This window comes from Sorex fumeus, unplaced genomic scaffold (genome assembly GCF_029834395.1).
Source record: "Sorex fumeus unplaced genomic scaffold, SorFum_2.1 ptg000272l, whole genome shotgun sequence".
In the NCBI taxonomy this organism is placed as follows: Eukaryota; Metazoa; Chordata; class Mammalia; order Eulipotyphla; family Soricidae; genus Sorex; species Sorex fumeus.
In genome coordinates, this window is record NW_026606329.1 from 183,912 (window position 1) to 211,867 (window position 27,956).

The following is a 27,956-nucleotide window of genomic DNA, read 5'->3' on the forward strand; positions in this document are numbered from 1 at the left end:
AGGCCCGCGGTGACCTTCCAAATCCCACCAGCTGCCCTGCGCTAAGGGGGTCCCTCCTCCCAAGGAGGACAGGGGTTGGGGGGGTCGGTAGCAGAGTGGCTGCGTCCAGCAGGCTCTCCGGGGAGGCCCGCGGTGACCTTCCAAGTCGGGGTGGGGTGCGCACTACGGGGGTCCCTCCTCCCCAGGAGGACAGGGTTTGGGAGGGCGTCGGTGGCAGAGCGGCTGCGTCCAGCAGGCTCCCGGGGAGGCCCGCGGTGACCTTCCAAATCCCAATAGCCGCCCTGCGCTAAGGGGGTCCCTCCTCCCCAGGAGGACAGGGTTTGGGAGGGCATCGGTGTTAGAGCGGCTGCGTCCAGCAGGCTCCCCGGGGAGGCCCGCGGTGACCTTCCAAGTCGGGGCGGGGTGCGCACTACGGGGGTCCCTCCTCCCCAGGGGAACGGTGTTTGGGAGGAGGTCGGTGGCAGAGTGGCTGCGTCCAGCAGGCTCCCGGGGAGGCCCGCGGTGACCTTCCAAGTCGGGGTGGGGTGCGCACTACTGGGGTCCCTCCTCCCCAGGAGGACAGGGTTTGGGAGGGCATCGGTGTTAGAGCGGCTGCGTCCAGCAGGCTCCCGGGGAGGCCCGCGGTGACCTTCCAAGTCGGGGTGGGGTGCGCACTACTGGGGTCCCTCCTCCCCAGGGGAACGGTGTTTGGGAGGAGGTCGGTAGCAGAGTGGCTGCGTCCAGCAGGCTCCCCGGGGAGGCCCGCGGTGACCTTCCAAGTCGGGGTGGGATGCGCACTACGGGGGTCCCTCCTCCCCAGGGGAACGGTGTTTGGGGGGGGTCGGTAGCAGAGTGGCTGCGTCCAGCAGGCTCCCGGGGAGGCCCGCGGTGACCTTCCAAATCCCAATAGCCGCCCTGCGCTAAGGGGGTCCCTCCTCCCCAGGAGGACAGGGTTTGGGAGGGCATCGGTGTTAGAGCGGCTGCGTCCAGCAGGCTCCCCGGGGAGGCCCGCGGTGACCTTCCAAGTCGGGGCGGGGTGCGCACTACGGGGGTCCCTCCTCCCCAGGGGAACGGTGTTTGGGAGGAGGTCGGTGGCAGAGTGGCTGCGTCCAGCAGGCTCCCGGGGAGGCCCGCGGTGACCTTCCAAGTCGGGGCGGGGTGCGCACCACCCCGGGGGTCCCGCCTCCCCAGGGGAACTGTGTTTGGGAGGAGGTCGGCGGCCCCTGGGAGCGGCGCCACGGTCCCCGGGCGCTGGGGAAGGGGGACGCCTGCCTCCGGCCCCCCACCCCGGGCCGCCAGGTCGCCGCGGGAGGGTGCGGGGTGCGGGGTCCCGGGCCGGGCGGGGCGGGCGGGCCGGGCGGGGCGCGGCGGGGCGCGGCCGGGGCCTGCGCGGGCGAATCGCGGCGCGCCCGCGGCCCCATTGGCGCAGCGGCATCACGCTGGCCGGCCGGCCCGGGGCTCTAAAGCGTCGGCCCCGCCGGGCCCCGCAGCTCGGCCGGCGCCTCCGGGACGGGCCCCGCGCGCGCGCGCTCCGAGCGGCGGCCACGGCCACGGCCACGGCGGCGGGCGGCGGGCGCGGGCGCGGGCGGGGGGCGCGCGCGATGGCCGGGGACAGCGAGCAGCGCCTGCAGGGCCAGCAGCAGCCGGGCGGCGAGCCCTTCCTCATCGGCGTCAGCGGGGGCACGGCCAGCGGCAAGGTGGGCGCGGGGGGGCGCGCGCGGGGCGGGGCGGGGGACGCGCGCGGCCCGCGCGGGGGTCCCCGCCGGCGATCGGGGGGTCCCGCGTGGCCCGGCTCCCCGGGACGGGGCGGGCGGCGGCCCGGGGGGCTCCGGGGGGCCCCCTCGGGGGTCGCCGGGCCCCGATGCCCACGCCGCAGCCTGCGGTCTTTGTTCCCGGGCCCGGCCCGCGGGAGGAGGGCGCACGGCGGCGGCCTGGCGAGCCCGGGGCGCAGGTGGGGGAGCCGGGGGGCGCCCCCCGCCGGCGCGTCCTCCCCAGCGCCCACCCCTCAAGTGCTCCCGGGACGTGGGCGCCGCCGATCGGCCCCCCGCGCCCTGCAGGGGCGACCCCCGAGCGGGAGGAGCCGCGGGCCGCGCGCGCCACGAGGTCGGGGCCCGGGCACGCGGCGCGCGCGGGTGCGTTGCGCGCGCGCGCGCTCCGGCCCGTGCGCCCCCCGGGACGGGGACCCCCACCCCCGGGCACGCAGGCCCGGGCCGGCTGTCCGGTTTCCAGACTCCGGAGGGCACGAGGTCGGGACTGGGAGCGGGGCCCGGCGTGCCAGCCTGGCCGGAAGTGCACCTGGGCTCGGGAATTCCTGCAGTTCCTCCTGCCAGGCCACCTGCGTCCCGGTGGGGGTGTGCTGGGGCTGGGCGTGGGGGTGGGGAGGCGCCTTGTTTTATTTGGGGAGGGGGCACGGGCGCATTCACGCCTCGCTGGCACCCGGGCCCCGGGTTGCACTCAACGAGCCTGGGGAGGGGTGCAGGGTGCAGGGTGCAGGGTGCAGGAAGGAGACTGAGCTTGGCATGTGAGTGAGGGAGAAGGTTGGGAAAGAGAATGATGGTGGGGGGGATGGTCTGGGAAAAATGGGGGTCACCTGTCCCAGGTCCCAGGGTCTCCGTGAGTTCCCAGCCCTGGGAAACTTGTCTGTGGAATTGGGGACCCAGTCAGGCTCTGTGTGTGTGTGGGGGGGGAGTTGGGGGTGTCCCCCCCACGTGTTCAAGGTGCTTTTTTTTTTTTCCTCGGTGATGGGGTGGAGGGGGGTGGTCACAGCAGCGAGACTCAGGTCTTATTCCTGGCTCTGCACTCCGGGGGTCACTCCTGTCGGTGCCCGGGCACCAACCATATGGGATGCAGGGGATCGAACCCTGGTTGACCACGTGCAGGCAGGCGCCCCCCGGGCACCATCTCTCTGCCTTGCTACTTGTTGGTACTTTTAAGACAGATCAGCTGCTTGCATGAAAACTTTGGCTGCCTGGAGTCTCAACATTGTTGCTGGGGGTGGGGGTGGGGGTGGGGGGTTCCCCTGGGTTTGGTGTTTGGCAGATCAGGGCAGAGCGGCGGGAGCCTGTCCTGTCATCAGACTTGACCTTTTGCCTTTTCTTACTCTAGTTTGTTGGTTTGTTTGGGGACCACACCCAGCAGTGCTCAGGGATCACTCTTGGCGGTTCCCCGGGGACCATATGGGACATCCGGATTGAACCCGGGTCGGCTGCATGCAAGGCCAGGGCCCTTCCGGCTGGGCGATCCCTCTACCTCGGCCCGCCCCCAGCCCCCCATGACTCTTTTCCGGTGGGGACCGGTCCCACTGGGGCCTCCCGGCTCTCACCCTGGTACCAGCCGTGCCAGGGGACAGTCTGGGATCCCAAGGACGGAGCCCGGTTCTTGCATCCTGTCCTGTTTTGTCCCCTGGCCCTGACACGGTGGCCGACCTCCCAGGTCCGGAAGTTCCCCTGGTCACTGCAGAGTGACCGTGCAGCGCGGCCGTGCCCTGGGCATCGCCCACGACCTGATGCTGCCGCAGAGATGCAAGTGCAAGCAGGCAGAGAACGGGGGTCCCGGCTAGGGCTGGTCTGTCTCCCCTTTGCCAGGGGAATGAGAGACCCCCTTGTCCAATTTCTCAGGGGTCCCAACTCTCCCCCCGAAGTGACTGACCACAGCAGCAGGAGTTTCCTGTCCCGGACTCAGTTGTCCCTCCCTCTCTTCCTCCCTCTGTCTCTCTCTCTCTCCATCCCTGGGACCCAGTTTCTTCTCAAGTCTCTCTTTAGTTTTTGGCTTTGGGGCTACCCCCAGCAGTGCTCGGGAATCAAGCAGGGGGCTGCTGTGTGGGAGACCCTCCCACTAGGCTTTCCCGGATCCCCCAAACATGCTTGACCTCTGAGTCATGCCCAACCCGGGCCCTTGCGACGCCCCAGACCTCAGGGGCCGCCTTGGCCCCTTCCTGGAACTGGAGCGGCCACATCCCGTGTCCCTCCACCCTAGTCCTTGTCCCTGGTGCCATGGGCCCCCCTCGCACCCGGGTCTGGCCCGGCTGGCTCTTGTGCCCTGGCACCCCGTCCCTGGGTGTGGTGTCTTGGTGTTTCTGGGTCAGGTGGCATTTGGGAAGGGGTGTCTCTGTAGGAGCCTGGACCACTGGGCCCCCAGGATGATGGGGTTCAGGCCAGAGTGGGCCCACCGTCCCCAGGTTCAATCCAACACACACACACACACACACACACACACATCACCTTTCAGCCCTGGCACCACTGCTTGGTCCCCCAAGGCCTGAGCTGGTAGGGTACGTACCCCCCCAAAGGACACCCACCCCGTCCTGCACCCCCCGTGTACGGAGACCAAGCGTCAAACCAAAGTGGGTGTCACAGGTGGGACCCAGCTCCCGTGGGCGCCCCTCAAGGACATGGAGTCACTGACTGTCCCCGCCCATCCCCCCCATCACCAGTGGCTCTGGGGAGCGGGGACGCGTCCCCTTCTCTCTGTCCAGCTGTCGTCTGTCTCTGCAGACCTGCTGCCTGTGGCCAGTGTTCGCTGCGTCAGTGTCCACTGTCGTGGGCTGGAACCACCCCTGGCAGTGTTGGTGGTGGGAAGGGGAGGGTCCCCCGCATCTAAGGGGGTGATCAAGTCGTGTGTGTCACTGGGCGTGGGCACCCAGGGCAGTGCTCAGGGACCCAACTGTAGTTACCGTGTACCAGGTGGGTGCCCCCCTGGCTGTGGGGTCATCTCCCAAGGCCACATGCTGGGCTTTTGGATACAACTTTCAGGGGCTGACGGACCCTCAGGTCTGCCGTGGGTTGGGGTGGGGGTGTTTCTGTTTCAGTCTGGACTGTGTAGAAGAAACTAGAAACTTCTTTTTTTTTTTTTTCTTTTTGGGTCCCACCTGGTGCTCTGTGCTCAGGAATCACCCCTGGCGGTACTCAGGGACCCTATGGGATGCTGGGGATCGAACCCAGGTCGGCCACATGCAAGGCAAACGCCCTACTTGTTGTGCTATTGCTCCAGCCCTTCTTTTCTTTTCTTTTCTTTTCTTTTCTTTTCTTTTCTTTTCTTTTCCTTTCTTTTTTCTTTTCTTTCTCCTTCCTTCCTCCCTCCCTCCCTCCCTCCCTCCCTCCCTTCCTTCCTTCCTTCCTTCCTTCCTCCTTTCCTTCCTTCCTCCCTCATTTCCTCCCTCCTTCCCTCACTCCCTCCCACCCGGAGATGCTCAGGGCTGACTCCTGGCTCTGCACTCAGGAATCACTCCTGGCAGTGCTCGGGAGACCTTAAGGGATGTCAGGGATCGAACCCGGGTCGGCCGCGTGCAAGGCCAACGCCCTATCTGTTGTACTGTCGCTGTGGCCCCAAGACTTCGCTGGCCTTGGACTCGCTCCCCAAGTGCCCACCTTGAACCCCCGCCTTCTGTGTCCAGCCCCCCAAGCCTGTGCTCTCCTCCCCTACCCCCCAGGAACCCACATCCTCAGGTATTTTTTTTGTGTGTGTGTGGGGGCGGTGTGGGCTGGGGGCCACACCTGGCGTTGCTTGGGGCTGACTCCTGGCAGGCTCCAGGCACCATCTGGGATGCCCGGGATCCAGCCCGGGGTTGGTCGGCAGCCAGGCAAGCGCCCACCCAGCTGTCCTACGGCTGTGCCCCCCACGCACCCCCAGTTCTGAGTCTGAGCCGCGTTGGTTGCCTGGGTCCCGTTGGCTGCCCCTCCCCTGCCAAACCCCCTCCACCCCCCACCCCCCAGCCTGCTGGGCCCCCCCCCACTCTCTCTCTCACACACACACACACACACACACACACACACACAGAGTTGGCTCCTTCCAAGATGGGTCGGGACTTGGAAGCAGGAATCTGCGGGCCTGTGGGCTTGGGGTTGAATGTCCCCAATCCCTGGGGACTGGGGGGAGGGGATCCAGCAACAACATCACCCTCATCTTTGTTTTTATTTTTATTTATTTTTATTTTTTAAAAATTTTTATTTATTTATTTTTTGCTTTTTGGGTCACACCCGGCGATACTCGGGTGACTCCTGGCTCATGCACTCAGGAATTACTCCTGGCGGTGCTCAGGGGACCATATGGGATGCCGGGAATCGAACCTGGGCTAGCCGCGTGCAAATGCTCTCCCCGCTGTGCTATCCCTCCAGTCCCATCATCTTTGTGTGTTTTGTTCTGGCCCCAGAGCCTGAGTCGGCCCCCATCTCCCGCCCGGAGTTAGTTCCCAGCAGCCAGAATTGCTTTGTTTTTGTTTGGCGGAACTAGGGGTCGAACCCGTGGCTTCATAGAAACCTGTGCCGTGTCCTCGGGCCCCGTGAGGTCGCCTCTGCTGGTCTTCCGCCCTCTGCCCCTGGGGAAGGCGGGAGAGGGAGTTAGCTGGGGGTCTCCCGCAGAACAAGGAGCGGGGTCCAGTGTGGGACATGCAGCCCGGGGTGGGTCTGGCTGTCTGTCTGTCTGTCTGTCCATCCAGTGGCATCCTTGTTTCTCTCTCCTCAGCTCATGCCTGCCCCTAGGAGACGGGCCCGGGTCATGGTTTGGGGAGGCCCCCTGCCGACCCCCATTTCCCGCGCCTCACTTGGGGCCCCGCGGAGTGTCGTGGGTGTAATTATTAGCTGCTTCCTTTCCAAGGCGCCCGACAATAGCGGGTGCTTCCTGCACCCTGGGTGCCCCGGGGTGCTGGGCCCCCACCTCCTCCCCGGCCCCCACTTCTGCATGGCCTTGGAGCACAGAGAGGTGAGGGAACCGGCCCAAGCCCAAGCAGGCTTCCAGGCTCCCCAGTTGCCCTGGGACTCGGGTGCTGGCTTGGGAGGGCGGGAAGGAATCCTGCCCCCACCGTCCCACTCTCTCTCTCTCACACACACACACACACACACACACACACACACACACACGCGCGCGCGCGCGCGCGCATGCATGCACGCACACAGTTGGCTGCTCTCTGTCATGAAACATCTTTAGTGACTTTGTTATTATTACTATTTTGCTCTTTGGGGTCCCACCCAGTGGGTGCTCAGGGCTGACTCCTGGCTCCGCACTCAGGGATCACTCCTGGTGGGGTTCGGGGGACCCTATGGGGTGCCGGGGAATCGAATGCTCTCCCCGCTGGACCATTGCTCCGGCCCTAAGAAGCGTCTTTTCAATTTTGGTTTTTTTCCCATTACTGGGACACACACACACACACACACACACACACACACACACACAGGCTTTGTTCCGTGACTCTCCTTGGGGAGCCTAGGGTCCCCAGAGAGGGGTGGCCCTTTTCTGTGGATTCTTGGTGTGTGTGTGTGTGTGTGTGTGTGTGTGTGTGTGTGTGTGTGTGTGTAGGGCGGGTGCCCCAGACCCCTCCTGGGCTCACTTAGGCTGTTCAGTGCTCCAGAGCCTCACCCAGCTGGGCATAATAGAGCCTGTGTGTGTATGTGTGTGCGGGTGTGTGGGGGGGTGCTCCCTGCCCCAATTCCAGCCTTTATTTTTTTTTGTTCTTTTTGTCTTTTTTTTGGGGTCCCACCCGGTGATGCTCAGGGCTCACTCCTGGCTCTGCACTCAGGAATCACCCCTGGTGGTGCTCAGGGGACCCTATGGGATGCCGGGAATCGAACCCGGGTCAGCCGCGTGCAAGGCAAACGCCCTCCCCGCTGTGCTATCGCTCCAGCCCCCCCTCCCCCCGCCCGACGGTCTTAGCTCTCGTGATCAGGCGAGATCGGGCGCGCCCAGGGTGGTGTCCAGGTCATGGCCCCGTGTGGATCCTGGCTGGGTCTCCCACAGGCCCGAGAACACCCGCCCACACCCACCGCACCCCCCTACAAGGTCCGAGCTCGGCCCAGCACCCCGGCCAGCGGCGAGTGTGCAGCAGGGGCAGCGCTGGCCCGGGTCCCAGGGAAGGCAGGACCTGGCTGGTCCGGTTCTGTTGGCCGGGCTCACGGCTCACCGGCCCTCAGTCCCGGTCGCTTCAAGGGCTGAGGTGTGGCTTTCTCTGCACCGTGTGGGAAGGGGAGAGGAGACGAGAGGCGGCGGGTGGCACCCCCCCCAGTTTGTGGGTGCAGAGTGCCTTGATCCCTCCAGGCCCCCCCACCCCCCGGAATGGGACATCTGGAGGGGCCGTTCCTGCAGCCGGGTGAGGGTCTCCCTGGGAAGCCTCTTTGGGGGCACTGAGACCGTTGCTGGGATTCTTGACACCTGTGTTCTCAGGGGAGCCTGAGGCCCACCCTACCCCTGACTCGGGCCGCCTGGCACCAGCTGTTCAGCAGATGAGCCTGGCCAGGAAACATCAGGGCGGGGATGGAGCCGCAGCAGGGCTGAGTAAGGCGGGGGGTTGAGTGGATTGCGGGGCAGGGTGGGGACGCCCCGCCCCAGGGGTGTCTGTCTGTCTGCACCAGAGAAGGATGAGTCTCTTGGGAGTGGCGGGGTGGGGCTGGACCCACCATGGTGGTGGTGGTGGTGGTGGTAGGGGGGACCCCCAAGGTGCCTCTGCAGGCTCTGGGCCCTGAACCTTCCTGCCTGCTTGCAGTTCCTGCACCAGCCCCAGTGGGCTGACCACAAGGGCGCTCTCCTCCCTAGATGCAGTTTCCTGCGGCCCCCCAAGGGAGCCCAGAACTCCAGGTTGCTGGGCCACAGGCCTCCCTCTCTGCTCCTGGCCTCTCTCCCCAGGGAGCGTCTGCTCTCAGGTGCTGCTGGGGACCGAGGGGGGGGGGTCCTGGGCGTCTTTGGGGATGCTGCCAGCCTGTCTTTCGGCTGGTCTTTCCTCTGTTGATAGCCCCAGGGACTCTGCCCCTGGGGATCCCCTCCCGCAGTTAATGCAGTTAATTCGGGATGAGGGCTGCTAGCTCAGTTTCTCCCCGTCTTATCTCTCCATCAGCCCTGCCCCTCCCAGGAACATATGCAGGGGCCCATCTGGGATGAGCCCACCCCCTGACCCCGAGCACTGCTGCTGGTGGGTACTTGGAGGAGCATCCCTCCCGGGACCCCTCAGCTCCTGCCGCTTCCCTGGAAGCCCTTGGGGTGAGCTCTGGTACTGAGCCTAGGGGGCTGCAGGGGGGTGGTGACCCCGGGCCCTGCTCAGGCTCTGCTTTGGCTCCCTGGAGGGCTGGAACTCTCCTGGCCTGCGTACCCCGGGCCTCCGAGTTCCACCCCACTGGGAGAGGAAGCCCTCGGCCAACCCACCCATTTGTGGGGGGCGCGTCCCCGTGGGGGGCTGGTGGCGGAGATCCCAAGCGAGAGAGAGCACCTGCCATCCCAGCCAAGGGAAAATGGGGTGTGTGTTGGGGGCTCCTGGGCAGTGAATTCTGAGCCCCCCCCTTCCCTTTGTTTTTGTTTTGTTCTGGGGGGGTCATACCCGGCGATGCTCAGGGGTTCCTCCTGGCTTTGCACTCAGGAATCACTCCTGGCGGTGCTCGGGGGACCCTGTGGGATGCTGGGAATCGAACCCGGGTCGGCTCTGTGCAAGGCAAACCCCTTTCCGCTTCCCTTTGCTGCCCTGCCTGGGGCTCGTTGACTTGGTGGCAGTGTGTGTGTGTGTGTGTGTGTGTGTATAAACTGCTTGCGGGGCCAACCCAGAGTCTGGAAGCTTCTTGCTGTTGCCTGGAAGGGCGGGCAGGTGTGGTGCCAGCCCAGGGGTACTGACCCGAGGTCCTTGCCCTGGGCTGGTGTCCGGTTCGGGTGGCGGACAGGAGCGTTCTATACTATAAACCAGGATGAGTCCACGGGGCTGAAATCAGCCTCACCTAAGGAAAATAAATCACCGTTTGAATCATTCGTTGGCGTTCGCTTGTGTGTCACCAAGGACACGCGCCCGGCTGCCCGGCCCTGGGCCCAGCTGTCCCTGGGACTTGCTGCTTGCTCTCTCTCCATCCTGTGCAGTGAAGTGTTCCTCAGCTCCCCACTGTGCGCGGCTGCCTGCCAGTTTGGCGAGAGCAGGGGGCACGCCGGCTTAGCCAGCCGGCGCCCAAGTGACTCACAGGAGTCCCCTTTCAGGAAGCAGTTCCCCTGGGACTCCGTGAGTCTGGCCCCTGCAGGGCCCCGGGAAGCTGTGGGTTCGGCCAGTGGGGTGTGTGTGCCTTGCACTTGGCTGACCCAGATTTGATCGCTGGCATCCCAGGTGGTATCCCGAGTTGCCCTGCCTGGAGTGGGCCTGAGCACAGAGCCAGGAGTCAGCCCTGGGCACAGAGCTGGGAGTGAACCCTGAGCACAGAGCCGGGAGTCAGCCCTGAGCACTGACTGAGCCGGGAGTCCGCCCTGAGCTCAGAGCTGGGAGTCCACCCTGAGCATAGAACCAGGGAGTCAGAGCTGGGAGTCAGCCCTGAGCACTGAGTCGGGGGTCAGCCCTGAGCACTGAGCCGGGAGTCACCCCTGAGCACAGAACCAGAGAGTCCGCCTGAGCTCCGAGCTGGGAGTCCGCCCTGAGCTCAGAGCCGGGAGTCAGCCCTGAGCACTGAGCCGGGAGTCCGCCCTGAGCACTGAGCCGGGAGTCAGCCCTGAACACTGAGCTGGGAGTCAGCTCTGAGAACAGAACCAGAGAGTCCGCCTGAGCTCAGAGCTGGGAATCAGCCCTGAGCACAGAACCATGGAGTCCGCCCTGAGCTCAGAGCTGGGAGTCAGCCTTGAGCACAGAACCAGGGAGTCAGCCCTGAGCCCAGAGCCAGGAGTCAGCCCTGAGTCCAGAACCAGGGAATCAGCCCTGAGCACAGAGCTGGGAGTCAGCCCTGAGCACTGAGCCGGGAGTCAGCCCTGAGCCCAGAGCCGGGAGTCAGCCCTGAGTCCAGAACCAGGGAGTCAGCCCTGAGCACAGAGCTGGGAGTCAACCCTGAGCACTGAGTCGGGAGTCAGCCCTGAGCACTGCCGGGTGTGGCCCCCTCACAAACTCGGCTGTAGCAGCCCAGGTGGCTTGCCAGGAGCAGAGCAGCTTCCGGCAGTCTGTCTGTCTGTCTGTCTGTCCAGGCGGCGGCGTGAGCAGTCGCAGCTGCCGGAGCCGGCTGTGGCCGGCCGGCCGGACCCCCTCCCTTCTATTGGGAGTTGCTGGGTCCTGGTGCCGCCACCCCGTTTCTTGGTCCGTGGGGCCTCTGCACCCACCCACCCCCCTTTGTAGCGTTCCCAGCGACAGTCGCTCCTTCTGCGGAGTACTTGGGCCCCGTTTTCTTCTCTGTCCACTGGCCCCTGTGATCTTTCGTCTCCTGGGTCTGGCCGCCTTGTGGCTGTGGCCGATGCCGCCTCGTGGCTCTCACGTGCTCTTTTCCATCAATCCTCGATGCAGAGTCTCCTGCCCTGTCTGTCCTCCTGCATCTGAGGAGACTCTGCCCACTTTTATTTTATTTTTTCTTCCTTTTTGCTTTTCTGGTTCCACCCAGCGATGCTCAGGGGTTGCTCCTGGCTCTGCACTCAGGAATCACTCCCGGCGGTGCTCGGGGGACCCTATGGGATGCTGGGAATCGAACCCGGGTCGGCCGTGTGCCAGGCCAATGCCCTCCCTGCTGTGCTATCAGCCTGGCCCCCTCAAACCCTTTTATTTATTTTTGCTTTTTGGGTCATACCCAGCGATGCTCAGAGCTGACTCCTGGCTCTGCACTCAGGAATGACTCCTGGCGGTGCTCGGGGGACCCTATGGGGTGCCAGGGATCGAACCCGGGTCGGCCGCGAACAAGGCAAGTGCCCTCCCCGCTATGAATAATAATAAAAATAATAATATAATATGAGGGGCCAGAGAAATAGCACAGCCGGGAGGGCGTTTGCTTTGCACGCAGCCCACCCGGGTTCGATCCCCAGCATCCCATAGCGTCCCCCGAGCACCGCCAGGAGTGATTCCTGAGTGCAGAGCCAGGAGTCAGCCCTGAGCATCACCAGGTGTGGCCCCCAAAAAAAACAACCCAAAAATGCAGGGAAAAAAAAAATCTGGGCTGGAGCGATAGCACAGCGGGTAGGGCGTTTGCCTTGCACGTGGCCAACCCGGGTTCGATTCCCAGCATCCCACAGTTTCCCCCGAGCACCGCCAGGAGTGATTCCTGAGTGCAGAGTCAGGAGGAACCCCTGAGTGTCGCTGGGCGTGACCCCACAAACCACACAAAATAAAATAAAACGAAGCCGATCTCAAGATTCTCACCTCCACCCCACTTCAGTTCCTCTTCCTGCCGTCCTCGCTGTCTTGGTCCCCGTCCAGGGAGTCGCTGTGGGGTGCAGCGCCACGCCGTGACTCAGGGGCACAGCCGACCCTTACGCTGCTCCGGCTCCTGGGAGCGTCCGAGGTTCTGACTCCCGCTTTGGAGTCGGCTTGGGGTAATCGGGCAGAGTGGACAGACAGGGTCGCCCGGGGCAGCCCCAGTAAAACCGGCTGAGAGGTCATTGAATCACGGCCATGGGAGGTGTTCGGCTTCTCTGCCATGCCCCGGAGGAAGATTCCAGCTGCTCTGGCCGCTGAGCAAGTGCCCTGGGATTTCCAGAAGCTTCTTAGAAATCTGCAGGAACACTTGGGACTGGAGGAGGGGCGAGGCTGTCAGGACAGAAGGGACCAGGAGAGTGTGGACCTGTTTTCTATCTTGAGTTGCATGATTTTTTTTTTCTTTTTCTTTTTGGGTCCCACCCGGCGATGCTCAGGGCTGACTCCTGGCTCTGCACTCAGGAATCACTCCTGGCGGTGCTCGGGGGACCTTACGGGATGCTGGGAATCGAACCCGGGTCAGCCCCGTCCAAGGCAGTAAGGCAGGGAGGGAGGAGAAAAGAAAAAGAAATTTCACTTAAAGGCAAGATAGCACAGCGAGGAGGGCGTTTGCCTCGCGTGGGGCTGACCCGGGTTCGATTCCTGGCATCCCATAGGGTCCCCCGAGCACTGCCAGGAGTGATTCCTGAGTGCAGAGCCAGGAGTCAGCCCTGAGCATCGCCGGGTAGAACCCAAAAAGCAAAAGCAAAAAAAAAGAGCATGGGTTGGCGTTTCGGGTTTCAGCCTGTGTGCCACTGTGGTCCGCGTGTAGGACCAGGGTCTGGGCGGGCCACCCCCCGGCATTTGGGGAAGGACACGCCACAGATGTCTCTTAACTCTGCGGACACAGGAAGGGGCCCCCAGCTCTCATTTCCTTTCCAGAAGCTTCCAGATGGTGCCCCCCCCCGGGCCCCTCTTTTGATCTGGTATGGGGGGGTCTTGGCCGTTGAAAGCGAGGAGAAAGAGGAGGGGAGAGGGAGTTGATTCCTGCCTCTCTCTGGAGAGGCAGTTGCTGGAGGTTTCGAGGCTGTTGAGGAAAGGGAGGCCGGGACAGGCCTGCCTTGGCAGAGGCCCAGTGTTCAGCGCCTTCAAGAGGCCCCGGGTTGGGTCCCTGAGAGGGGGAGTTTGGTTCTGGGGGGAGAAGGAGGTGAGGGACCCAGCACAGCTCTTAGGCAGAAAGGCTTTTTTTTGTCTTCTTTTTTTTTGTCACACCCAGTGATGCTCGCACCCTTGGGCAGAAAGACTGGACTCTTCACGCCGACGGGAAGGGCGAGCTGGAGACCAGGGTCGAGGGAGGCGTGGTGGGTGCTCCTCTTGGCTCCATTTGGGGGGTCTGTGGTTGTGGGGACCGCACGGTGCCAGTGGGTGACAGTCGCCCCCTAGTGGCTGGATGGGACTCACTGGGCACCTCTGCTCCCACCTGCCCGGAGGCGGGGTTCGGCAGACGTGGCACCAGGAGACCAGGTGATTTAAGGCGCCCGAGGGGTCACTACATGGTCCTGGGAGACTGAGGTGTGTGTATGGGGCTGGGGGGGGAGCAGGGTGTTGGCATCGGTTTGGCGTCTTGCAGGGGGCTGCCGAGGACGGTTGGCGCTTAGGCCCCTCCCAAGAGTTATTGGAACGATGGGGTTGGATCAATAGCACAGTGGGTAAGGTGTTGGCCTTGCATGAGGCCGACCCGGGTTCGATCCCCGGCATCCCATAGGGTCCCCTGAGCACCACCATGAGTGATTCCTGAGCACAGAGCCAGGAGGAACCCCTGAGCATCACCGGGTGTGACAGAGAGAGACACAGACAGACAGACAGACATGGGCAGGAGAGATAGTACAGTGGGGAGGGCGTTTGCCTTGCACACAGTGGGCACGGGTTCGATCCCCGGCATCCCATAGCGTCCCCCGAGCACCGCCAGGAGTGATTCCTGAGTGCAGAGCCAGAAGTCAGCTCTGAGCATTGCTGGGTATGACAGAGACACACACAGAGAGACACACAGACAGACAGACAGACAGACAGACATGGGCAGGGGTGATAGGGAGGGCATTGGTCAGGCCCATAGCAGACCCAGGTTCGATCCCCGGCATCCCACAGGGTCCCCCGAGCCCCGCCAGGAGTGATTCCTGAGTGCATGAGCCAGGGGTCAGCCCTGAGCATCGCCAGGTGGGACCCCCCCAAAAAACACAAAAACAACAACAACAGCAACAAAAACCCAACTCCTTTCTCCCCTTCAAGCGGTGCCTCCGGGGTGGCCCTGGCCCCACTCAGCTGCTGCCAGTGACGGTGGTGGCCTGTGGTGTGTGCACAGGTGGCAGGGGCGGGCCCCCTGGCTGTGGTTGTTTCCTTGAGGGTCCAAGCCAGGAGGCCTGGTTCTCGGCAAGCGGAAGTTGGCTCCTTCCTGGAACAGGGCACCAACGCCCCCCCACACCCCACACACACACACACACACACACACTGCCATGTCAGCGGGGAGTGGTTGGGTGTCCCGGGCGTGTGAAAGGTGTCCGCAGTGTGTCGCAGTCAGCAGCTTCTAGGAAGTCAGTGATGCGTCTCCAAGGAGGGGTGGGGGGCTGGGCTGCCGCATGTGGTCCCCGTGGGACCTAGTTTCTGAGACTTTATTTATTTCTTTCTTTTTTATTTCTCTTTTTTTTTTGCTTTTTGGGTCACACCCGGCGATGCTCAGGGGTCACTCCTGGCTCATGCACTCAGGAATTCCTCCTGGCGGTGCTCAGGGGACCATATGGGGTGCTGGGAATCGAACCTGTGTCGGCCATGCTGGCTGCGTGCAAGGCAAACGCCCTCCCCGCTGTGCTACCGCTCCAGCCCCCTGAGACTTTATTTTATTTTTTATTTTTTTTGCTTTTTGGTGACTCCTGGCTCTGCACTCAGGATTGACTCCCGGAAGTGCTCGGGGGTTCCTGTGGGATGCTGGGGATTGAACCCGGGTCTCTAAAAATAATCAGAAAAAGTTTCTTTTTATTTATTTATTTATTTATTTATTTTTTTGTTTTTGGGTCACACCCGGTGATGCACAGGAGTTATTACACCTGGCTCTGCACTCAGGAATCACTCCTGGTGGTGTTCGGGGGACCCTATGGGATGCTGGGAATTGAACCCGGGTCGGCCGTGTGCAAGGCAAACGCCCTCCCCGCTGTGCTACTGCTCCAGCCCCCAGGAAAGGTGTCTTTGGAAGAAAGCGTATGTGAGGATTGTCGTACGTTGAGCCTGAATCACTCCTGGCGGTGCTCGGGGGACCCTATGGGATGCCGGGGATCGAACCTGGGTCAACGCGTGCCAGGCCGACGCCCTCCCCTCTGTGCTATCACTTTGGCCCCACTAGTACTGTTTTTCTTGAGACTGGTTGTTGTCTACCGTACGTCCTACCCAGTGTGACACAGTGAGTTGTTTTTGAGATCGGCCTTGTCCGCCTGGAGTAGTGTGAGGGGTATTTCTGTAGAACCCAGCGGGTTCTTTGGGGGATTGGGATTTCCTCCCCCCCAGTGCCGTTGGACTCACAGGGACAGTGGACATTTTGAAGGACGGGCCGGAGTGTGTGTGCCTGGCTCCGGTGGTGATTATTAACCAAACCAGGATGTTTGGTGACGCGCCGGCTCCCGGGGCCACGGGTGGGGACGGCCACATGGGCTGCTTCCCTGAAGCCCGTCCCCTGGAAGGAACAGAGGCGTGCCATGCCTCCCCCCCCTTTTTTAATTTTTACAAATTTTTATTTATTTTTGGCTTTTTTTTTTTGCGGGGGGTCACACCTGGTGATGCACAGGGGTTACTCCTGGCTGTACTCAGGCGACCATATGGGATGCTGGGAATTGAACCCGGGTCATTCATGTGCAAGTCAAATGCCCTACCCGCTGTGCCATCGCTCCAGCCCTCCCCTATTTTTTTTTTTTAAGTTTTTTATTTTATAAAGGAGTTCACAATGTTTGATTACATTTAATATTCCAAGACCAATCCCACCACCATGACACCTTCCCACCATCATATTTGGGGTGTTTCCCTCCGGAACCCCAACCCCTGCCCCAAAGCAGAATGAAAATAATGTATGTTGTATTGTTTGTTAAGAAAAAATGCTTAAAATGCTACAAAAAAGTTTTCTTAGAGGAAAGAGTGTGAAGATTTCTGTATTTCACCCAAGGGCCATTAAGCCCTTTTATAAGAGATCACTGACATGTTCTTAAAGGTTGAACCTTATGTGCTTACATATATATATATATATACACACATACTCTTGGAGAGCCCGGCAAGCTACCGAGAGTATTCAATATGCCAGACACAGTAACAACAAAGTCTCCAATGGAGACGTTACTGGGCCCGCTCGAGCAAATCGATGATCAACGGGAGGGCCTTTACCTTTTTATATAATATATATTATATAATAATATATAATATATATTATTATATATAATATATTATGGGGCTGGAGCGATAGCACAGCAGGTAGGGCGTTTGCCTTGCACGCAGCCAACATGGCCGACCCGAGTTCGATTCCTCCGCCCCTCTCGGAGAGCCCGGCAAGCTACCGAGAGTATTCGATATGCCAGACACAGTAACAACAAAGTCTCCAATGGAGACGTTACTGGGCCCGCTCGAGCAAATCGACGATCAACGGGAGGGCCTTTACTTTTACTTTACTTACTATATATATATATATATACTATATATATATATACATACTATATATATACATATTATACATATATACTCTCATATATATACATATATATGAGAGTGGACATATATATATACACACATATATAGAATATACATAATATAGATATATGGATATATGGAATACATATATACATAATATAGAATATCTATACATAATATACACACTATATATATGCATATATACATATATACTCTCATATACATACATATACATGAGAGTGGACATATATATTCTTCGATTGCCTCGAGCAGGCCCCAGTAACGTCTCTTTCATCCTAGCCCTGAGATTATATTCAAGGCACTTTAGGAGAATGAGACCCGTCATTGTTACTGGTATTTGGCATATTGGGTACGTCACGGGGAGTTTGCCAGACACTGCCCTGTGGGCAGGCTACATTCGATAGCCTGCAAGTTTGTCCAGGACATATATATATATATACATATATATAGGATATCTATACACACACACACACTGTCACTGTCCTCCTGGACTTGTTACTGTGTTTTGCGTATCGAATATTTCATGGCTAGCTTGCCAGGCTTTACCATGCGGGCGAGATACTCTTGGTAGCTTGCCGGTCTCTCCGAGAGGGGTGGAGGAATCGAATCCGGCTAGGCCGGGCTGGCTGCGCTCAAGCCCCACCGCTGTGCTTTATATAATATCTGTAAAAGAAAACATTTCCCTCTAAGATTGGTTGCCCCCTACTTTGAACCCCATCAAGTGTGGTGCGGTATTCCTGGAGTCTGGGTAGGGTGTGTCCTATGAGTGTTATGTGGCCGCAAATGTGGCCGCGTGGTCCGGGAATGGGTTCTCTTGTGGGTGAGGCCTGGATTGAGTCCTGGTCGGCTGTGTGTAAGGCAGACGCCCTCCCTGCTGTCCTTTTCTCCAGCGTGAGTGACAGCTGCTCTCGTCTCTGGAGACCTGGGGCCCCAGTCTGGGTGCTGAGCTCGTTCCCTTCCCTTCTGCCAGCTGTTGGGGCCCCTCGAGGGGGTGGGCAGGAGGGCGGGCCTTGCCGCCAGCTTCCTCTGACTTTGGAAAAGGGATTTGCAGGTCCTTGCGACCTATGACACCACAGCGGGCTCTGAACACCTGCTCCCCACGCCCGCACACTCTGGGACCTGGTGACCACAGTCCGCTCTCATGGGCCAGCACAGTGCCCTGGGGTCTGAGAATGTGTCCTTCGAGGCATTTGCCTTTGGGGCATAAATGAGAACTGAGACGTGGGGGCAGGGTGGGAACTCACCCCTAAGTGCTTCCCCAAGCAGAACCGAGACTTGGCTTGCCTGCTGGGCCCAGAACAGATTTGGAGGGCTGGAGCAGTCGTAGCACAGCGGGGAGGGCGTTGGCCTTGCATGCGGCCGACCCGGGTTCGAGTCCCAGTACCCCATAGGGTCCCCTGAGCACAGCCAGGAATAACCCCTGTGCATCGCCAGGTGGGACCCAAAAAGCAAAAAAAAAAAAAAAAAAAAAAAAAAGAACAGATTGTGGGGGGGGGCGGAAGGGGGAAAGGGTTCTGGTTCCCAGGGAAACGCTGCCTGGGAAGGTGCTGGCCGTGGGGTCCGAGCGCTTCCGCCGACCGCAGCTGCCCCGGCCCTGGGAGTCCCGGGTCTGTCTTCAAAGGCTCCGCGGGGCCCCTCAGGACGCTCTCGCAGCTGGGCGCTTTTGAACCTTAGACCGAGTTGGGGTTTCACATCCTTTGAACAGGTGTGTGTGTGTGTGTGGTTGTGTGTGTGTGCTCACGTGCTCAAGAACTTTTAACTTTTGCACCTGCCTTTGCTTACAGCATTCTAGGAAGGTGACATGAAACGGGGCTTTCCGGATGCTGGGGGGACCGAGTGTCACATCCCCGCAGGTGGAGTTGCTCTAGCTCCCGAGAGGGTCACATTTTTGCACGTGACCCGATGTGGCCCCTGGTCCCAGGCTCTTGGAGCTTCTCCGGGAAAAAGAAATTCAGTGGCGACTTGGGGGCAGGGCAGGGGGCTGCATCCCGGGCACTCCCGGAGGACTGGGGTTCTTCCTTTTTCCGAAGATCATCTCACACATGGTGGGAAAGTTTCCAGAAGAGCCTGGACCAAGCTGGGCAGTATTTCTTTTTCTTTTTTTTCTTTCTTTTTTTCTGCTTTCTGGGTTCCTCCTGGCTCTGCACTCAGGAATCACTCCTGGTGGTACTCAGGGAACCTTGTGGGATGCCGGAGTTTGGGACCAAGCTGGGCAGTATTTCTTTCTTTCTTTCTTTCTTTCTTTCTTTCTTTCTTTCTTTCTTTCTTTTTTGCTTTCTGGGTTCCTCCTGGCTCTGCACTCAGGAATCACTCCTGGTGGTGCTCAGGGAACCTTGTGGGATGCCGCGGATCAAAGATCAAACCTGGGTCAGCCGCGTGCAAGGCAAACGCCCTTCCCGGCTATGCTATCACTTCAGCCCAGATTTCTTTCTTTTATCCTCTTTTTTTTGTTTTGTTTTGGGGGTCACACCCAGCAGTACTCAGAGCTGACTCCAGGCTCTGCGCTCAGGAATCACTCCTGGTGGTGCTCGGGGAACCTTGTGGGATGCCGGAGTTTGGGACCAAGCTGGGCAGTATTTCTTTCTTTCTTTCTTTCTTTTTTTTTTTTTTTTTTTTGCTTTCTGGGTTCCTCCTGGCTCTGAACTCAGGAATCACTCCTGGTGGTGCTCAGGGGGCCGGATGTGGTGCCTGGGATTGAACTCAGTTCAGACACATTCCCTGCAAGCGCCCTCTGCGGGCTGGTGCAGTGCTGTTTATCGGCTGGACTCAGGGCCTCTCTCTGTAGTGAGATAAGGCTGGGAAGCTGGAGTGTGGCGAGGTGGATTGTGGAAGGGACCGTGGCACGTTTGGGGCCACGGAAACACGTGGAAACACATGGAAACAGCTTCCCCTCGAGATCTGCGTGCAAACGGGCCCACTTCCCTGGAGGCAGCGTTGGTGGGGACCCCTACATCCCCGCTGATTGCAGACCTCCCAGCTTTGTGGGACCGTTGCCTGGAGCCTTCCTGGGTGCTGGTGGCGGTGGGGTCCCATGGGTGGCAGCGCTGAGCCCCCCCCCCAGTTGCAGGCGCCCTGACACCCTCTGACCCCCCTGTTCCCTGCAGTCTTCCGTGTGCGCCAGGATCGTGCAGCTCCTGGGCCAGAACGAGGTGGACTACCGCCAGAAGCAAGTGGTCATCCTGAGCCAGGACAGCTTCTACCGCGTCCTCACCTCCGAGCAGAAAGCCAAGGCCCTGAAGGGCCAGTTCAACTTCGATCACCCGGGTGAGTGCGCCGGTGCGTGCGTGCATGTGTGTGCCTGTCTGTCCTGGGGGACAGGGGGTGTTGCCTGTGCCCACGTGTCTGAGGGTCTCCCACCCACGAGACAGCTGCTCCAGGGAAGAGCAGGGTGCTGATTGCATCATTTTGCAACATTGTGGGGCAGAGCCGGGGGCTGGGATTGCAGAGGTGCTTATTATCTATGTCCCACCCCCTCTTATCTGTCTCCCACCTCCTTCCATTTCTTCACTGATACCAGGGGGCGTGGCTCCTCCCTGACAGCCACTGGGGAAACCACGCCCACCTGTGTGAAGCCACGCCCTCCAACTCTAGGGGCGTGGCTTCTCCCTGACAGCCACTGAATGAGGCCACGCCTTCCTGCACCAGGGGGCGGGGCTCCTCACTGACAGCCACTGGGGAAACCACGCCCACCAGTGTGAAGCCACACCCTCCAACTCTAGGGGCGTGGCTTCTCCTTGACAGCCACTGAATGAGGCCACGCCTTCCTGCACCAGGGGGCGTGGCTCCTCACTGACAGCCACTGGGGGAAACCACGCCCACCGTGTGAAGCCACGCCCTCCAACTCTAGGGGCGTGGCTCCTCCCTGACAGCCACTGAATGAGGCCACGCCTTCCTGCACCAGGGGGCGTGGCTCCTCACTGACAGCCACTGGGGAAACCACGCCCACCCGTGTGAAGCCACGCCCTCCAACTCTAGGGGGCGTGGCTCCTCCCTGACAGCCGCTGAATGAGGCCACGCCTTCCTGCACCAGGGGGCGTGGCTCCCCACTGACAGCCACTGGGAAACCACGCCCACCCGTGTGAAGCCACGCCCTCCAACTCTAGGGGGCGTGGCTTCTCCCTGACAGCCACTGAATGAGGCCACGCCTTCCTGCACCAGGGGGCGTGGCTCCTCACTGACAGCCACTGAATGAGGCCACGCCTTCCTGCACCAGGGGGCGTGGCTCCCCACTGACAGCCACTGGGAAACCACGCCCACCCGTGTGAAGCCACGCCCTCCAACTCTAGGGGGCGTGGCTTCTCCCTGACAGCCACTGAATGAGGCCACGCCTTCCTGCACCAGGGGGCGGGGCTCCTCACTGACAGCCACTGGGGAAACCACGCCCACCCGTGTGAAGCCACACCCTCCAACTCTAGGGGCGTGGCTTCTCCCTGACAGCCACTGAATGAGGCCACGCCTTCCTGCACCAGGGGGCGTGGCTCCTCACTGACAGCCACTGGGGAAACCACGCCCACCTGTGTGAAGCCACGCCCTCCAACTCTAGGGGCGTGGCTTCTCCTTGACAGCCACTGAATGAGGCCACGCCTTCCTGCACCAGGGGGCGTGGCTCCTCGCTGACAGCCACTGGGGGAAACCACGCCCACCTGTGTGAAGCCACACCCTCCAACTCTAGGGGCGTGGCTTCTCCCTGACAGCCACTGAATGAGGCCACGCCTTCCTGCACCAGGGGGCGTGGCTCCTCACTGACAGCCACTGGGGAAACCACGCCCACCTGCGTGAAGCCACGCCCTCCAACTCTAGGGGCGTGGCTTCTCCCTGACAGCCACTGAATGAGGCCACGCCTTCCTGCACCAGGGGGCGTGGCTCCTCACTGGCAGCCACTGGGGGATATCACGCCCACTGGCGTGAAACCACGCCCTCCAACTCTAGGGGCGTGGCTTCTCCCTGGCCACTGGGTGAAGCCACGCCTTCTTGCACCAGGGGGTGTGGCTCCGCACTGGCAGCCACTGGGGGAAACCACGCCCACCCGTGTGAAGCCACGCCCTCCCCCTCTAGGGGCGTGGCTTCTCCCTGACAGCCACTGGGTGGAGCCACGCCCTCTGGCACCAGGGGGCGTGGCTTCTGCTCCTACCGCTCCCAGGCACGGTTGTTGTACGTTTCCCAGGGTCTTTGGACCCTCTGCTTTTCTGTGCAGTGTCCAGGGATCACTCCTGGTGATCCAGGCTCACGGGCCTATGTGATTCTGGGGTCGAATTAGCCTTGCAGGCAAGCCCAGCCCCTCCCCCACTCTCCCCAGTGTCCCTCCCCCTTGGGTTCAGGGGGAAGTCAGGGGATCAGGAGACAGGGGAATGCAGGGCAGGCTAGGGTGTGCGGATTAAAGAAGAGAAGCCCCCACCCACCCCTTGAATTTTGCCTACCGGGCCGGAAATTGGGGGGCTGGGCTGGGGGTGTGGGGAGGTGAGCGCAGGGCAACCGGTTCCGAGCCCCCCTTGCCAGCCCGCCTGCCTCGCTGCAGATGCCTTTGACAATGAACTCATCTTCAAGACGCTCAGAGAGATCACAGAGGGCAAGACCGTGGAGATCCCCGTGTACGACTTTGTCACGCATTCCCGGTGAGTGTGTGGTGGGGCCAGGGAGGGTCCCATTGCCTGCCCCTGGGAGGCTAGGAAGAGCAGCAGGAGAAGTAACTGGCCGCTCGTGGGGCTCCCTGCTGGCCAGGTGCATCCGAGTGGCCAGGCGGGCGGTGGGGCCCCTGCGGCCGGCCTGACAATGTTCTCACTGCTCCTGCAGGAAGGAGGAGACGGTGACCGTGTACCCCGCTGACGTGGTGCTCTTCGAGGGCATCCTGGCCTTCTACTCGCAGGAGGTGCGAGATCTTTTCCAGATGAAGCTCTTCGTGGACACTGATGCTGACACGCGGCTGTCCCGCAGAGGTACTGATGCCCCGCCCCTGTGGGAGCCACGCCCCTGCCACGCCTCTTGGGAAGCCACGCCCCCGGAGGAAGCCACCTTTTGCTCTGCCCCTGCAGGGAGCCACGCCCCCATCACGCCCCCAGAGTTGCGCCACGCCCTCCTTGGGGGAAGCCACGCCCCTGATCTGCCAAAAAATGGGGGCCACGCCCCTCCAGCACTAGCCACGCCCCCGGAGGGAGCCACATCCTGCTCTGTCCCCACAGGAAGCCACGCCCCTGCCATGCCCTCCTCTGGAAGCCACGCCCCTAATCTGCCCAAACAGGGAGCCACGCCCCTCCACCATTAGCCACGCCCCCGGAGGTAGCCACATCCTGCCCCGCCCCCACAGGGGCCACGCCCCTGCCACGCCCTCCTGTGGGGAGCCACGCCCCCACTGGGGCATCAGGTCCCTGCCCTGCCCCCTCCCGCAAAGGTACCCCCATCTCACCATCCCCACCCCCTCCAGTCATCCTGGGTCTGAGAGCCGGGTCCCCTGGGGACAAGTGGCCCAGGCCCAGCTGCGTCATCCCGGCCCAGGACGTCATTTTGGCCCGGGACGTCCCGCCTGCCTCCCAGACACGGGTGACATTTGACAAGGGATTAGTCACAGATTAGGAAGCTGGGGAGATTCGGGAAGGAGGGGGCGGGGGAGGCGCTCTCTCTCTTCCCCCCATCCCTCCTCCCTGGTCCAGTGGGGACTTTCCAGCTGCAGTCCAGGCTGTGGGACGTCAGGGCTGGCACCTGGCCTGTACCCCCACACCCCACCCTGCCAAAGAGGCTCCCGGGAGATCTGTGGGATCTAACCACTGTGCACCCCGGCCGAGCTCCAACAGGAGTGCTGAATGAGGCCCCTGAGACACGTTCTGGAGGTGTTGGGTGGGGCGGGGGCAAAATTATGAAGCTTTTTCCTTATTGGTGGTACTTGGGGGGAACTCCCTAGTGGGCATGCCGGGGATGCATCTTGGAGCCTGACGTCCACCCTTTGCGCTCTCTGAGTCTGAAGGGCAGAGATGCCCACCCCAGGCCTGGCCTTGAACGAACCCACAAAGCCTGGGAGCTGCCCCCTAAGGGAGGAGACAGGTGGGCTTAGGGGTACTAGGATGTCCACGAGAGACGGTGAGTCCCTCTCCTGTGACCGGCTTTCCTGGGTGTCCCCGAGATGCCCTCACATACTGTTCTGCTCGGGGCAGGCAGGTCTAAGCTGGCGTAGGGGGAGGGGGGCTGGGTGGGACCAGCTATGGGGGCCGAGTCAGCCCCGGGCTTTTGTCTGGGGGGGATCCTGAGGGGGTGCAGGCCCCGTGCTCCTGGCCCTGCCTCTCTCCAGCCAAGCCCTTGGTGTTCGTTCCTCTGTCTCTTGATTGGAGGTTTGAGGTCTGGGCTCTGGGCTGGGCTGGGCAGTGCCGAGGATGGACCCCAGGGTTCCTGATGCTCCTGGCCCCTCTGCCTGGCCTTCTCCATGACCTGCCTTTGGGTGGGACGGAGGAGCAGGGAGGGACCCCTGGTGCCACCACCCAGGCTCTTTCCAAACCTTCTCCACATCTGCCTGGCCCTGTCTCCGCCCTGTACTGCCCTCTGCATAAGTGCTGCTTCCTGCAAGTCACCCCTAACTCAAGACCCCTTCCTTTTTTTGGGGGGGGGCTTTTGGGGTCACCCGGCGATGCTCGGGGCTGACTCCTGGCTCTGCACTCAGGAATCACTCCTAGTGGTGCTCAGGGGATCGAACCCGGGTGGGCCGCGTGTGAGGCCAACCAACCCCCTCTCAGTGGGCTCACTGGGCCCTTCAGCCCCCCCACATCCTGCTTCTTCCCTTGGTCCTCAGCTCAGGCCACCCGGAAAGGGCCCGAGTGGACGGACAAGGAGGGCAGCTCTCTGCCCTGACTCACCAGAAGGGCCCGTCCTGGCCAGCATGTGTGCAGCAGCCGGAGGGTGGGGGTCGGGGTGCCATGACTCAGCCTGGCGCTGGGCCTGGCTGTGCCCAGCCTTGTGTTTCTCTTGGCCTGTTCCCGCAGTCTCCACGGCCCACCCACTCTGGGCACGCACACACGCACACAGGTGCACATGCCATGCCTGGTAACCCGGGTGAAAGACGAGACAGCTCATGGGAACGAGGCTGAGGACTTTCCCAGAGCGTCTGTCGCCTGGGAATCTCCCTCTGCTCTCACGGCTGCATCTGGGGAAACTGAGGCTTCAGGGGAGGCGATGGCGCTGCAGAGCTAAGGTTACCCCGTCTCTCGGGCTGGAAGACTTTCTTGTGTTTTAAGAAAAAAAAAAAGTCCTTGGAGCTTGGAGCAATAGCATAGCGGGAAGGGCGTTTGCCTTGCACGTGGCCGACCCGGGTTCGATCCCCGGAATCCCATAGGGTCCCCCGAGCACCGCCAGGAGTGATTCCTGAGTGCAGAGCCAGGAGGAACCCCTGTGCATCACCGGGTGTGACCCAAAATGCAAAAATAAATGAATAAAAGAACTTGAGGGGTTCAGGCTGATAGCATAGCAGTGACAGTGCTGGCCTGGCACGTGGCCGACCCGGGTTCGATTCCCAGCATCCCATAGGGTCCCCCGAGCACCGCCAGGAGTGATTCCTGAGTGCAGAGCCAGGAGTCAGCCCTGAGCATGGCCAGATGTCAGTCCAACACCCCCCCCCCCCCCCGCACCCCTTCCCTCCCAAAATTGCTCCAAAGTCCTTAATTGTGGTTTCCTGGAGGAAGGGAATGGTGGCTGTGGCTGGTTGGCCTGCATGAAGGCCAGTGGGGGTCAGGGCATCCCAGAGGGGGCCATTCCCGGTGCCCCGGTACTTCTGGTACGGCTCTGATGTTCTCGGGGGCAGGGCCTAGTGGAAACTGGGTGGATGCTGGGCAGGGCCTGGCCTGAGGGGGCGGGGCCTGGCCAGGAGTGGGCGGGGTCTGGGCAGAACTGGGCGGGGCCTGACTAGGAGTGGGCGGGGTCTGCGCAGGAGTGGGCGGGGCCTGGCATGGTCGTTCCTGACAGCCGTGTCCCCCTTCCCCTGCAGTTCTAAGGGACATCAGCGAGCGAGGGCGGGACCTGGAGCAGATCCTCTCTCAGTACATCACCTTCGTCAAGCCCGCCTTCGAGGAATTCTGTCTGCCCGTGAGTGTGCCCGCCTTGCTAGGCCTCGCCAGGGGTGGGCTTGGGGGCGGGCGTGGTCTCTGGGCCCAGGTTTCCCTCACTGAGGCAGTTTCCAGCCGAGCCCCCCCACCCCGGGTCTGTCCAGCCCCTCTTGTCTCTGCCCCTCCAGCTGCCAGGCCCCGGTCAGGGGTTCTGGGGATGAGGGCTGCTGCTGTGTCGTGGGTTTCTGACCCCTGAGAACTCGGGGAGGACCCCCAGCCCTTGGTGGTGTGAATCTGGGCTGTTCCTGGCAGCGCCCACCCTGCTTGCAGTTCCCTGCCATGGGGTTCGGGGGGACACGACGTTGGAGAGGCTTGGATTTATGGGGCCAGAGGTACAATGGCCCTTGTACTTGCTACAAAGACACTTGCTACTTGCTTGGCACGTGACCGACCCGGGTTCCATCCCCAGTATCCCATACAGGATGGATGCTGGTTGCTGGGCGGGGCCTGGTGGAGGCTGGGTGGGGTCTGGTGAAGACTAGGCGGGGCCTGGATAGAACTGGGCGGGGCCTGGATAGAACTGGGCGGGGCCTAGTGGAGGCTGGGTGGGGCCTAGTGAAGACTGAGCGGGGCCTGGGTAGAACTGGGCGGGGTCTAGTGAAGACTGGGCGGGGCCTGGGAAGGACTGGGCGGGGCTTGGTGGGGGCTGGGCGGGGCCTGGATAGAACTGGGCGGGGCCTGGTGGAGGCTGGGTGGGGCCTAATGAAAACTGGGCGGGGCCTGGGTAGAACTGGGCGGGGCTTGGTGGAGGCTGGGCGGGGCTTGGATAGAACTGGGCGGGGCCTGGTGGAGGCTGGGTGGGGCCTAGTGGAGGCTGGGTGGGGCCTAATGAAGACTGGGCGGGGCCTGGGTAGAACTGGGCGGGGCTTGGTGGAGGCTGGGTGGGGCCTAATGAAGACTGGGCGGGGCCTGGGAAGGACTGGGCGGGGCCTGGCATCAATCGGTCCTGACACCTGAGCACCCCCAGGAGGGATTTCTGAGCATCTCCGGATGCCACCTGAAGCCTAAAAGCCCCCGCATCCCTCCCTGAACGCCCACCCGCCTCTTCTCTTGCAGACGAAGAAATACGCCGACGTGATCATTCCCAGAGGCGCCGACAACCTCGGTGAGGACACCCAGGGGTGCTTCTGGGGGGCTTCCTTGGGGGCCCAGGACAGTCTTAACGGGGCTTGGAGCCCAGGGTGGGGGCTTGGTTGCGCTGGGGTCGGTCCCCAGCGCGATTGTGCATCTGGCCCGTTTCAGAGATTTGGGCCCTTCTGTTGGGGAATGCCCTCCCCGCCCCTCTCTGCCTCCGTTTGGGGATGGGGTCCTCGTGCTGGGGGTCCGTCCGTTCCACTGGACGTTCTCGGCCTGACCGCTGCCCCTCTCTGCCCGCAGTGGCCATCAACCTGATCGTGCAACACATCCAGGACATTCTCAACGGGGGCGTCTGCAAGCGACAGAGCAACGGCTGCCTCAACGGCTACACCCCTGCCCGCAAGAGACAGGCGTCCGAGTCCAGCAGCCGGCCGCACTGACCCGCCCGCCACCCACCTGTATATACGCCTCCCAGCCCGGACACCCTGTCCCATCCCGTCGTCGTCCCCCCCGACCCCCACCCCTCCTCGCACCCCTCACCCCTGCGCCCTCCTCCCTTCTGGAAACGGCCAAACTAAACAGAACTTGCCCCCCCTTGCCTGCGCTTAAACCAGAAACTGTGCCAACCGCTCCGGGCGGTGCCCGAAATACACGGACGAGAGAGGATTTATTTTTGTGCCCACGTTCGAGTACTGTAAAGCTCTCGGCCCGAGGCCCCAGCAGGCCGGCCGGGTGCTGGCGAGTGTTGGGGAGGGGTGAGGTGCGGCGGGTGTGTCCCCCACCTCAGCCCGGGAGACGCAGGGTGCAGGGCATAGCGCTGGAGCCTTGGCCGTCACACACACACACACACACACACACACACACACACACCCCACCGCCACCCCTGCCCCGGCTGCCACTTCCGGGGACCCCAGCTTTGGCTGTGCTGTGGCTGAGCAAGGCCCTTTTCTCCGTTTTGTTCTGCTCTTTGGGGTTGTGTCTCTTTTTTTGTTTTTTGGTTT

At 61.7% G+C, this 27,956-nt stretch overlaps 1 protein-coding gene across 1 annotated transcript; it reads left to right on the top strand.

Moving 5' to 3' along the window:
• Positions 1-1,517: 1,517 nt before the first annotated feature.
• On the top strand, positions 1,518-27,481 carry UCK2 (uridine-cytidine kinase 2). Its single transcript, XM_056109499.1, has 7 exons — positions 1,518-1,676; positions 19,906-20,065; positions 22,317-22,413; positions 22,592-22,734; positions 25,761-25,858; positions 26,935-26,983; positions 27,256-27,481. Exons 1-7 carry the CDS (start codon positions 1,581-1,583, stop codon positions 27,393-27,395), a joined length of 783 nt encoding a protein of 260 aa, XP_055965474.1. The 5' UTR covers positions 1,518-1,580; the 3' UTR covers positions 27,396-27,481.
• Positions 27,482-27,956: the final 475 nt, after the last annotated feature.